The 13,040-nt window shown below is 40.9% G+C and overlaps 1 protein-coding gene across 6 annotated transcripts in view; it reads right to left on the minus strand.

Moving 5' to 3' along the window:
• KHDRBS2 (KH RNA binding domain containing, signal transduction associated 2) overlaps positions 1-12,711 on the minus strand; it is a 546,959-nt gene extending 534,248 nt beyond the window's left edge. For all 6 annotated transcript variants that reach the window (XR_002345643.1, XR_002345644.1, XR_002345641.1 and 3 more), the window contains exon 1: positions 12,403-12,711. Coding sequence is in view for 2 of the 6 variants with exons in the window: in XM_021098559.1 (XP_020954218.1) it covers positions 12,403-12,493 (91 nt within the window). In the remaining 4 variants the exon portion in view is untranslated. The remainder of the gene's footprint in view (positions 1-12,402) is intronic.

Consider the following 13,040-nt stretch of genomic DNA (forward strand, 5'->3'; position numbering starts at 1 on the left):
GTTCCGGTCCCATCTGAGTCTGGACTGGTTCCAAGCCCCAGCCTGTGGGTTCCAGTCCCATCTGAGTTGTGCAGTTTCACTTCGATGTATAATTCTCCCAGATTATAGCCTCTTCTTCACCGAATCCCCACCACAACCTAATTTGTTAGATCTTCTTCCTGAGGCCTTCCATCATCTCTGGAGGCTTCTTCAGGGACTCCTAAAGCATCATCTATTTCCTTATCATTGCACTTCTCAGATCCTGTGGAAATGGCTTATTTAATTGCCTGTAATGCTCATCGTCACCTCCCCAACCTACAGGTAGGTCTCAGATTCAGAGCACAGATAAATACAACCAACTGGACTAAATCTATACTGTTTCTCCTTGATTATCTTGTTAGTATATGTTTCACTCACACACACACACACACACACACACACACTGCTCATTTTACTCAAAGAGAAACCATTTGGCTTTTTGCAACTAATTCCAAATACTTATCCCTTCATCTAATTCCATTAAATGGCTTTTAATTATCATAACACCTTGTTCTACCAGATTTTCCTTATATGGATATAATTTCCAATCCTTTACTAATTTCAGAATACTAGCTTACTCCTCAGCCATCTATCATCATGGAAGTCCATTCCAAAATAATTTCATATAATAAAATGCCATCTGCCTCAGCACATCAAATGTTCTTTCATCTTCACACAATTCCTTGAAGGCCTCCTCTTTCACCAGCGATTGGATGGATTAAAAGGCAGCTTCTGGTTTTTGTCTTCTAGAAAGCAAAACTTAGTTATGTAGAGATATGGATGATACTTAATTCAATTTAACACTCACATAAAGCTCCCCATTTATAACATATACATGCCTAAAAATTCAATGAAAACTGTATTCTATTATGTATTCGGGCAACTCTTTTCATTTTAAAGCCTTCTTTTATACAATGAGGGTACTGCAAATCAAATTTCTAAAAAAATCAAATTCCTGAAATTTCCTTTCGCATTCTAATTGGACACTTACCTAACTTCTGATTTATTACTTAATCAATCCAAATGGATTATGCTACCCTCTCATTTGCCTCTTTACCTTCTCCCATAACATAGGGGCAAGATTATCTGCCTTTTGGGTTGTAATGTAAGGACCTAACCCAGGGTGTATTTTCCATAAAAGCAGCTGATACTTTTCTTATTAAAATTACCAAATATCTTCTCCTTGAGCCTCTACTGTCACAGAGGCTCCCTCTGCTAAGCTGCAGTCAGGGCCCATCACTTACTGATGTAAAAGGAACCTGCTAAAAATACCTATACTAGAGGGCAAACACATCCATTCAGCTTTTCTGTTAGAAGAGTAAAATCTAAAGTTTGGCAGGAAACAGGCAGCAATGGTGCCAGTCCTGTAACAGTGGGGTCATACCAACCAATCTGTTTCAAAGTCATTAAATCCTAAAACCTCAGGACCTACCGACAACATTCGAATCAAGCCATGCTGCCGAGGTCTCAGTGCCTGGCTACACGTGGGCTCTGCTCAAAACCCCAGTCTTATAAACAAAACTGACCCTGCCACAAGACACGAGAGGACCTACCATTGTTCTCCCTTCCGAGAAGAATCCAGCAAATAGTAAGCAGTTCTCTTAAAGAAAAGGTCTCAGAAAAATCACACAAAGTTCTCCAACCCCTCTCTGGATCCATAAAAAAAAAAAAAAAAAAAAAAAAAAAAAAAATTGAAAGTGCCTCAATGTTCTCCTGTTCCTTGCCACCTCATCACCCAACTCCCTCAGAAAGAAAAGTCAGTGTAAGACATTCGGAAAAGTCAGGCTCTCCTGATAATCCTTAGGCTGATTCCATTTGAAGGTAAATTTCCCCACGAATAAATGTTCTTGCCTTATACATCCCATAAGTGAAATAAGTATGGGATTAGGAGAATTCATCCAATGAATTCATCCAATGCTCGCATTCAGGAACACATGCCTAAGGTGGATGACAACCACCACATTGATCTCCTAAACACTCTTGCAAATAAACATCTGACCTCCCTCCAAAGCCTGCCTGAAGCTGTGTCCCTTTCACACAAGGCAGGGCACTGTGATGGTGATCCGTGCCTCTGGGCAAGAAAACCTCGCTGTCCACTTTGTAATTTATTTGCTGTGTGACCTGAAATAAATGAACGTCTCTAACTCTTCGTTTTTCTCATTTTGTAAAACAAGAAATAAGGCTAATAACTCTCTCACCGGGCCGGTGAGTGGATGAAGCGGAGGAGGCGTGCAAAGCATCTGGTACAGTGCCTGACAGAGAGGACCCTCCCAATGAGGGCTGGCGGCCGTGACGGGGACAGTGAGGACGAGGATGAAGACCTGTGATCCTTGTGACCAGCAGGAGCCGCAATCTCCTCGGACTTCCTCCGCCGCAACAGTCCGCAAGCTCCGGCAGACACCCCCCGCACTGTTTCTATCTTCTGTACACGGTTAAACCCCCCACAGATAATTTAAACACTAATAAATTACACATCTGATGCCTCTTCATATACCAAAGACACACGCTGAGGAACCGCGCTACCCACACATATCCCAGGGCACATGCAATCACAGTCAAGGGCAGGGGAGTCTGGCCCCTCAGGGCTCATCCCCAAAGTATCGCTAAACCATGTGTACCTATAGTAAATGACCTAGAAATTTGTCACTCAGGTGCTCTTGAATGTTTCTTATCTCTCTCTACTGCAAAAACATGCTTGGAAGTAGTGTCCCGAGGGGAAGGTAAGCAATAGAAGATATGCCGCAAATGACTTGTTTCCCCAAATGTAATCACAACTGAGCAACAGGTTACTTGGCTATCATTTCCCAACTTTTTGACAAATAAAATATGCAATTATTTCAGAACACTCCACTTGAGAAAATGAAGTTAAATAACATGGATATTTGTGAACATTCACTTGGGACTGATTAATCAGGACTCCATTATTTTTTTAAAAAAATCTATTTCTATATCAAGCTTATTTATTGAAATTCACCATTTATTTAAGAAAAGAATCTATTACAATCTATTAATACATTAAATCTTACACTGTTTATTGCTTTTTTATATATAATTTTTTTTAATTTTCCCACTGTACAGCAAGGGGGTCAGGTTATCCTTACATGTATACATTACAATTACATTTTCCCCCACCCTTTCTTCTGTTGCAACATGAGTATCTAGACAAAGTTCTCAATGCTATTCAGCAGGATCTCCTTGTAAATCTATTCTAAGTTGTGTCTGATAAGCCCAAACTCCCAATCCCTCCCACTCCCTCCCCCTCCCATCAGGCAGCCACAAGTCTCTTCTCCAAGTGAAATGAGCCAGAAAGACAAAGACAAATACCATATGATATCACTTATAACTGGAATCTAATATCCAGCACAAATGAACATCTCCTCAGAAAAGAAAATCATGGACTTGGAGAATACATTGTTTATTGCTTTTTTTAAAAACTAACTGATTGGAGTTCCCAGGTAGCTCAGTGGGTTAAGGATCTCTTCTCATTGCAGTGGCTCCAGTCGCTACTGTGGCAAGGATTCGATCCCTGGCCCCAGAACTTCCATATGCTCTGGGTGCGGTCAAAAAAACATAGCTGATGTCAGGATGCAATGCTAATTAAGCTACATTTCTTATAATGTATTCAGACCAGAAAAAGAAAAAAAAAGAGATCAAATCACATGGTCAAACAAACAATTAAGAGCATATGAAATTCTGGTGACCCTACAGAGCCATTTCCAAGGGTTTCTACAAATTGCCTCTAAAAACCTCCCTCCTTTCTACAGCAGCCACGGGAAAAAAGAGCTTCAGTCTAGGCCGTATACTTAATAGAATCTAGGGATACTGATCAGATATTGTGCCCATTATCCAGATGGGCTTATCCTGGTCATGCTTATTCTTATTTAATTAGTTAATGAAATAGTAGCTCATTCTTGTATAATTAATGAAATAGTAACATAAAAGGCTGAATGTGCTTTTAGAGAAAATCTTATCAAGAAATAAATTAAAACACACAAATGAATGGGGGCCAGATATTATATATAAGATAAAGACAGAAGACTTGGTGAAAGGTGGGAAAAAGAAAGCAGGTGGCTGAGTACCACAAGACAAGAAGGACACAGAGGAGGTTTCCCAGGCTTTTCTTGTGCTTCACACATGCCCAAAGGGATCCTGGAAAAGCAGGCAAACCAGGAACATCAGCAGAAGCAGAGGGAAAAAAAGGCTCAATAAAAGCCTGCTCTCTCCAGACCCCAGACCAAAAAGGGGACAACCAAGCACGGCAGAAAACCCGTAGAAGAAAACAGCATCCTCCCCAAACACAGAAAACATGGACCAAACCAAAAAAACAGTGTCTTGTGCTCACCCTTGTCAAGGGGGGTGAAGAGGTGCCCTCTTCCCTCTGGCTGGAATCAGGGGACTAAATACGGGGAGTGGGGCTTTATTTCCACCCTCAGTGGTGACAGAGGCCACATGGAGACCCACCTGGGACTCCATCCTTAAGAGCAGGAGCATGGCATCCTCCTCCCTCCAAGCCAGGGGCACGGCGGGGCGGGGCGGGGAGGGGGGGCTCTTTAATTTGTGCTGGAATTTTCCTCCCCCCATCCCTCCTGGTGTCAATAGAGGCCTCAAAGGGAGTGGCAACAAGGTGTCCTCTCTCCTCCGGCCTGAGGGGGATTATGGGCGCCTGGGGAGACTGGGCTTCGCCCTCCTGGGGAAGTGTCCTAAGTGTCCAGGGGCGGCCCCTCCCTCTGCTCGCCTGGCATCAGAGGCCACACATTAAAAGGTGTGGCATGGTCAGACTGCTTTTGAATGAGTCACTATGCCAGGGTGTGTGTGTTGGGGTAGGGAGGAGAGATGAAGGATATGGAGGGTCCACCAGAAACAGAGACGAGGAAAAGCAATCGTGTGTAGGGCTTGGAAGCCAAGGGGGAAGCCAAGAAACTGGGAAAAGACTAAGAGGAGCAACTGCAGCTGAGACTCCTGGATGTGACCATTACGAGATGCCTGTCACCAGAGTCTCTGGTTTTAGGACAATGATGACGACAGAAGCCAGACAGATGAGCCGTGGAGAGGTGAGCTGAAAAAGTGAGGCAACTGTACAGACTCATGTTACCAGAAACTTGAAGAAAACAAGGTGTGAAAAATGTCAAGAGATTTTTTCTATTACTTTTGGCAAGTGAAACAGATATTCTATTTTTTAAAGTGATTCAGTTTGGATCCTGTTTATAAATGGCTCCAAGGAAAGAGTGGATTGGGGGGGAGAAGTTGGAGAGACTAAGAAAGGACCCATTCGCAGAACAGGGCTGGAGGAGATGACGGGCATGGGGGTCAGGGTTAGGAATACTGTGAACAAGTCAGCCTTGAACAAAAAGAAATCGCCTCATCCTCTGGGAAAGAAAAAAGGAGTGTGGACTTTTTTAAAAAAATCATTTCCCCAAGACAATTATTTTTTCTCCTGTACAGCATGGTGACCCAGTTACACGTACGTGTACACATTCTATTTTCGCACATTATCCTGCTCCATCATAAGTGACTAGACATAGTTCCCAGTGCTACACAGCAGGATCTCATTACTAATCCATTCCAAAGGCAATAGTTTGCGTCCATTAATCCCAAGCTCCCAATCCACCCCACTCCCTCCCCCTCCCCCTTGGCAACCACAAGTCTATTCTCCAAGTCCATGAGTTTCTTTTCTGTGGAAAGGGTCATTTGTGCCCTATATTAGATTCCAGATACAAGTGATATCATATGGTATTTGTCTTTCTCTTTCTGACTGACTTCACTCAGTATGAGGGTCTCTAGTTCCATCCATGTTGCTGCAAATAGCATCATTTTGTTCTTTTTATGGCTGAGTAGTATTCCATTGTGTATATATACCACACATCTTCCTAATCCAATCATCTGTCGATGGACACTTGGATTGTTTCCATGTCTTGGCTATTGTGAAGAGTGCTGCAATGAACATGCGGGTGCATGTGTCTTTTTTAAGGAAAGTTTTACCTGGATAGATGCCTAAGAGTGGGATTGCTGGGTCATATGGTAGTTCTATGTATAGATTTCTAAGGTACCTCCATACTGTTCTCCATAGTGGCTGTACCAGCTTACATTCCCACCAACAGTGCAGGAGGGTCCCCTTTTCTCCACACCCCCTCCAGCATTTGTTATTTGTGGACGTTTCTTAGGCAGGAGGAGGCTGAAAGGAAAGAGGGACATATCCACCTCCCTGGATGAAAAGGAGGATGAAATCAGCTGCCAAGAGTGGGCGGATGGAGGCAGAGCAGGTGCAGAATCAGCCCTGAGACACAGGACCAGAGCGAATCAGGCTCAAGTCAAACCCTGACAAGTGGCCACTAAGGGGAGGTGAAATTTTTAAAATCTTCATTGGAATCAACTTTCAGAAGATAATTTATTTCATAATTTAGTTTATGAGTTCAAATTTTACTCAGTAGTGATTCAGAGTCATTTTACTACAAAATCAAGCTTCATGTTTAGGTCAAGTCTATGACATTAAAATGTTAAGAAAAATCTTAAAAGCGTCACTTTAATTCGTAGACTCTCTGCTTATGTTTTTGCTTTATTTGTACAAAAACTTCTATTTTAAAATACTGCTGAAATAGTCACAAATAGCATTTTTGAAACCTTAAAGGAATCATGCCTGGTAGGTACCACTTTTGCTGTTTTACAGACGAAAAAACTAAGACTCAGAAAGGAAATAAATGAAATACATTTCACAGTTGGCAGCACTGTCAGTACTCTATTTCAAGTGTTCTGTTTGCTAAAGCAGAATTTCTCCACTATATTGTATGTGTATTTAACTGCAGATCAAAGATGCTTTAAGATGTGATACATATACACAATGGAATATTACTCAGCCATACAAAAGAATGAAATAATGCCATTTGCAGCGACATGGGTGGACCTAGAGAGTATCTTACCAAGTGAAGTAAGTCAGACAGCAAAGAAAAATATCATTTGATATCACTTATATGTGGACTCTAATAAAAATGATACAAAAGAACTTTTTCATAAAACAGAAACAAATTTATTTATTTCAAAACCAATCTTACTGTTACCATACCATACTGTGGGACAGGATGGAGGATTAAGGACAATGGGAATAACACTCCACTGTATAAAATATATAATTAACAAGAACCTAGGGTATCACATAGGGAAATCAACTTCATTGTATGTAATAACTTCTATGGGAAAATGGAACAGATATGTGTGTGTGTGTATATGTATACACACACACATAAAACTGATTCGCTTTGCTATACACCTGAAACTAATACAACATTATAAGTCAACGATACTCCAATAAGTTTTTTGTTGTTTTTTATTTTTATTTTTTTTAATTTTACAGCCACACCTGTGGCATATGGGAGTTTCCAGGTTAGGGGTAGAATTGGAGCTCCAGCTGCCAGCCTGCATCACAGCCAAGGCAACACCAGATCTGGGCCACATCTGTGACCTAGGCCACAGCTTACAGCAACACTGGATCCTTAATACACTAAGCAAGGCCAGGGATCGAACCCACGTCCTCACGGATACCAGTCAGCTTCTTAACCCACTAAACTACAAAGTGAATTCCTCCAATAAAATTTTTTTTAAATGTTAATGTTATGAGACTGACGTGCTACCTCCTGTGCTAACAAGACACCTAAAATGTCAGGGTTATAATTAACTGAAAATTACTGAAGCACATTTTAAAATGTATTTAAAAAATACAGTTAAGCTTGCCAGGGTCACAACTGACAAAACAGGTGACAAAAGAGACATTTGGGCTGTACTTGGCAAATACATCATCTTCCATTTTCTGAGAAGGGGTCTTAGATGATACTCAGTTATTTCTTTAAAACTCAAATGCTTTGTGTGCTTTTTGATAGTGATTAGAAATTTAAAACAATCTCTTTCCTGCTGTTAAACCTAGTCATTAACTACCATGGAGGTAACACCTGAGCTTATACTGAGTCAGATGGAATTTCACCACCTGGCATTTGGGCTGCAACACTTGAATCTGAGAAAACTCAACTATGGGCTTTTTTAAAGATTAAAAAAAAAATGTTTCTCAGCTCTTTAAAATGTTCATAACCTAACTGCCATAATTAACTTTTTGTTATAATTGCCTATTAAAAAAGATACCTTTAAATTTTTTTGCCAATTTTTGTTTTTTAGGAAATATGATTAAGATTAGCCCAAATTTATTGAGACCAAAAAAGAGATTATGTTAATCAAAGGAAAAAATCACATGAATACTATTTTGCATCGGAAGCTGGTTTTAGACATACCAATTACTTAAGAACTCACCATATTTTACAGAAAATAGTTAAGTAACACACTCTGAATTTTAAAATCATCTCTATTGAGGAATTCCCTTGTGGCACAGCAGGTTAAGGATCAGGCATTGTTACTACAGTGGCTCAGGTTCAGTTCCTGGCCAGGGAACTTCCACGTGTCACAGCCATGCCCACACCGCACGCCTCCCCACCTCACACCCAGAAAAAAAAAATCTTTATTGCAAATCTCAATGTAGTTAAATCACTACAAGTCAGTATTTGTGATAAACATTAATCTCTCTCACAGTTAAAGCTCACCCACGTCTGCAAACAGGCCTATCCTAGATGGATGAGCAAGCTTTTACCCAAATTTGAAAAAAAGCACACAAGGTTTTTTAAAAACACTTGAACCATTGGGATATTTGGCAATATTTGAGTTCATCATAGGATGCATCAACCAAAGCAATGATGAATCTACCCATATTTGTGAAGAATTTAGGTTAGGATGTTCCTACAGCCAGAGGACCCCACTCTTGACTGAACAAGAATTTATTAATCCTCCTTAAGGGATGGAATCACCATAATTGAATCTATAAATCTGAACAGATCTATGTCTGCCAGCAGACAGGCATGCTTTACTGCAAACAAGAATATTTCCATGTACATACATTTTGAGCCCCAAACCTTAAAAACAGTTCAGTAGACGCAGGAACATAAATCTATCCCCAGTGCCCCAAATAAGTATATATCTGAAACTATATTACAGTGCAAAAATAAATATTATTAGTCATTTAACTAGGAAGGAACAAAAAAGTTTCAAAAACGTTCAACCACTAATTTGGATATTCTGAATACATAAACACCACTCCTTTGCTTCAGCAGCAGTCCCAGACCTCATTAGAAATGCAAAGGAACATAGAGATCATTGAGTCCAACTCTTTAATTTGAGAGGAAACGGGCCCAGGGAAGGGAAATTTACCAAGATTCAGTTTAGGCAAAAGTGGCATTAAAATCCAGGAATCTGGATTTGCAGTTCAGTGCACTTCCCAGAAGTAGCATAGATATAAATAACCTCATCTAATTTCATCTGGCAAGCAAATTCAGAAGCTGAGTGGAACCTCAAGGATCATGCTGAATTTGCTGTTTTATCACACTCAAAAGCACCTTCCATATAAATGGACAATTGAATAATATTATCAGAGAAAGAAAATTATTTTAACTACTCACACACATAAATACTCTTCAAACCGTATCAATCAAGATTTTTCTAAGTAACAACAAAATACAAAAAATACTTGGGGTCTTCCATTAGCTTTCTAAGAATCATTCGTACTGAAAACACAGAGCAGAAACAAGGGAAATAAACAATCTATAACACAAATAGCAAAATAACCAACAAACTAGTACTTTTAACTCCATGGCCTTCAGTGCTAAGTGAGGTAGCTACAATTGAGCACTAATTTGCATCTACTACCAATCAAAAAAGCAAAATAAATCATTGTGAAAGCTCATTGGTTTACATCACTGTCCTCATATGTGTATTAGCTTCCGGAAAATCATTCCACAGAACTGAATCATCTGGATCATTTTTATTACTCACTCAGTCTTGAGACAGTCGGCACAGTGCTGACTGAAAGGCACTTTTCACCGTGCACCTTCTCTCCAAATGAATATCTATGTCAGATTTATTTATAGCCATTGCCTTCAATCAGTGCATTTCCAGGTGTGAGAAATAAAATCATCTTAACAGTACTCCCCTATAGAGATCCGAAACCAAACTTCAGCATCTTGGCAAACGGCCTTTGAAAAGATAATGAAAGCTCTATAATGTAAAACGTATGTGAAAAAAAATTATTAGAGATTTAAAAGGACACTTACCTTACACATTTTTAGTAAGCACATAGAAAGAGCTTCAAGTACAGTAAGAGGATTAATTTAAGCCTCTGGATCTTTTTGCCTATCTCTTTATATATCCAAGATGATCACCATCACCTCCTCCATTCTCTCCTCCTCATCGTGGTTTCTCTGAAATTTGGGTACCTCTCTTTGTTTCTTACTTAGATGCTTCTCTATTTAGGAGCTTTTCCCTCCCAATTCTTTACAAAAGCAGAACATGCTTCCCCCTAGTGGTAAAAAATTAAATTACAAGGTACATAGGAACATGTTCCTAAGTATCAAGAAATCAGGTTCCTGAGAAAAATAAACTGTTAAGGGACCAGGTGCAGAGCCTTCTCTGACTGTTTTACCAGCTGCAGAAATACTTAACACTCGATGTAGAGCTCCTCAGTGCATTTCTTTAGTTTGGCAGTTTTCAATACTAAGTACACTGACTCTCATTAATGACTGACAAATTAATCACTGAGCCTGCTGTCCCCTAAAGAAGTCCAATTAGCATGTCTGAGAAAATGATCAATTTCCAACTTTTTCATTTTAAAGACACTATCAGCTAAATGAAAACACTTCTGGAAAATATATTAAAGTAAGTGATTTAAGAGGGCTTTATTGCACTTTTAATCATTTTGAACAATCTTAATCATTTATTGACCCATTAATTTTCAATATTTCTGTTGTTTTTATGTAGTTATCTTTATTTTTAATAGAGAACAGGAGAGTTTAATTTTTGAACTGATTTTAATTTTCAACTTTTCTAGTTTTTTTATTCAATAACCACAAAAGTAGTATGTTTGCATTTTCCTTCCCAAATCCTCTACAAAACCAACTTGTTCCTTGAAACACAGTTTCACACATTCAGTATTTTGATTATCAAGCTTCACCTAATTGCTTAGTATACAAAATAGAAAAACACCTGACATTTTATTATTGTTGTAAATAATCCATCAATAAAACATTTAAAGCTGCCTAATGCCTATTTGAGGCATGGATGGGGGATTAGAATTTTTCCTTCTGTGTACAACTAAATCTCAAAAGACATTTCTTTAATACTGAAGGGCTAAGAGAAAGTTACTTGTTAATTTTGCTATAGGTGAGTTCATAAGAACCTAAGCTACAAAACTGCATTGTAGTCAATTTGGTGATGAAGCAACTCATTATTAATGAAGCGTTCATCAAAAAAACCTGGAGTTGATTTTATAAAAGCAGGTGTAGATTCTATGGATATCTTAAGTACCTTTACAGTTAGAGGGCATTATTTCAAGATCAACGGAGTAATTTGGTTAATACTGCTCTCATACAGAAGTTTGTGTGTGTGTGTCTTTAAAAAAAAAAACAAAAAAAACAAAAAAAACAAAAAAAAAAAAAACAAACCTTTCAAAAGAAAGCAAAAGACAAGACATTTATTTTCCCCTGGGAATGAAATCTCTTAACACTACAGGTACACAAAAGAAAATGCACACTTAGTAAAACAGCTGATCAATTGTGGAGCGTTCCCAGTCATCACACTTCAAATAGATTGATAAGCACTTCAGCCTCTTCCATATTCATAAACATAGACGAACACATATAATTTAATCTAAGTTAATTCTAACTTAAGAATTAATCTAAGTTAATTCTTAATTCTAAGACTTCCCATTGGAAAGACTGTAATTAGACTAAAGGATATCAAAATCTCTCCCGAAGGAAGGAAGGAAGGAAGGAAGGAAGGAAGGAAGGAAAGAAAGAAAGAAAGAAAGAAAGAAAGAAAGAAAGAAAGAAAGAAAGAAAGAAAGAAAGAAAGAAAGAAAGAAAGAAAGAAAGAAAGAAAAAGAAAAGAAAGACAGAGAGAAAGAGAAAAGAAAAAAAAAAATGCTGATTCGTAGCTAAGAAGCTCTTAAAACACTACACTGATCACCATTCACACCAAGCTGACTTCCCTTCCCTCTGCGGAGTGAAAACATCCCTGTTAGCGCGTTACTCGTTACGTTCCTCCATCAATGATCCTAACCCGGCACAGCTGCACTGCCATTAGATCTCGAGGCTGTGGTCTCCCCAAATTCAGAGGTGGTGGGAGGGGAGGGAGCATCTGCCGCCCGGGATCGGGCTCCGTCCTCAGCTCTGGAGCGAGCACCTTCGGGGACAGTTTCCGCGAAGGAGACAGGCGTTCTCCCCAACTTCGCTCCCCAACCCCCGCCGCGCTGAGAGGGGGGCCAGCGCTCATTGCCCACCTGGGGGGTGGGGGGCCAAGTCTTACCTTCGGCCAAAAGGCGCGACGCGTGCACAAAAGATGGATCCAGGCTATCTTTCTCTGCCATCAGCTCAGGCAAGTATTTCTCCTCTTCCATAGCGCGGACTTCGGACTGTCCCTGGCAAGGCGCAGGGCACGGCGCTCGGACGCAGGTCGCCGGGCAGTCCCGATCGCCTGCCCGCCTCCGCCGCGCCGAAGGGTCTGGAGCCCTCTCCGGCCCCGCGCCGCGCGCCTGCCCCCGCCGTCGGGCTGCGCGGCCCCGGGCCACCCAGCCGGTCCAGCCGCCGTACCTTGCTCGCGCCCAGCCGGACTCAGAGCAGCGGCCTTAACTGGAGAGGCGGGCATAGGGTGCGTACCGCCTCCTCCCAACAATCATTGGCTAAGGTACCATGAGAGGCGGGGCCCCGAGGAGGCCGCGGGCCCTCATTGGGCCTCCCCACAGTCGGCCCGTCTGAATGGCAGGAAGCAGCTGCAGAGGGGAGGGAAGCGCGGAAGGTGCAAGGGCTTTCTTCTTGCAGCCCAAGCCCACCCTAGTTATTAGGCATGCCCAGTTGTGTGGAGCCCTCGGTGTCTTCTTCGGAGGTTCGGGGCGGGGAGAGAGAGCGGGAAAGGCACCGGTTAAACAGTGAAGCTGGGGTCCAAGA

Source organism: Sus scrofa, chromosome 7 (assembly GCF_000003025.6).
Source record: "Sus scrofa isolate TJ Tabasco breed Duroc chromosome 7, Sscrofa11.1, whole genome shotgun sequence".
NCBI classification, from domain to species: Eukaryota; Metazoa; Chordata; class Mammalia; order Artiodactyla; family Suidae; genus Sus; species Sus scrofa.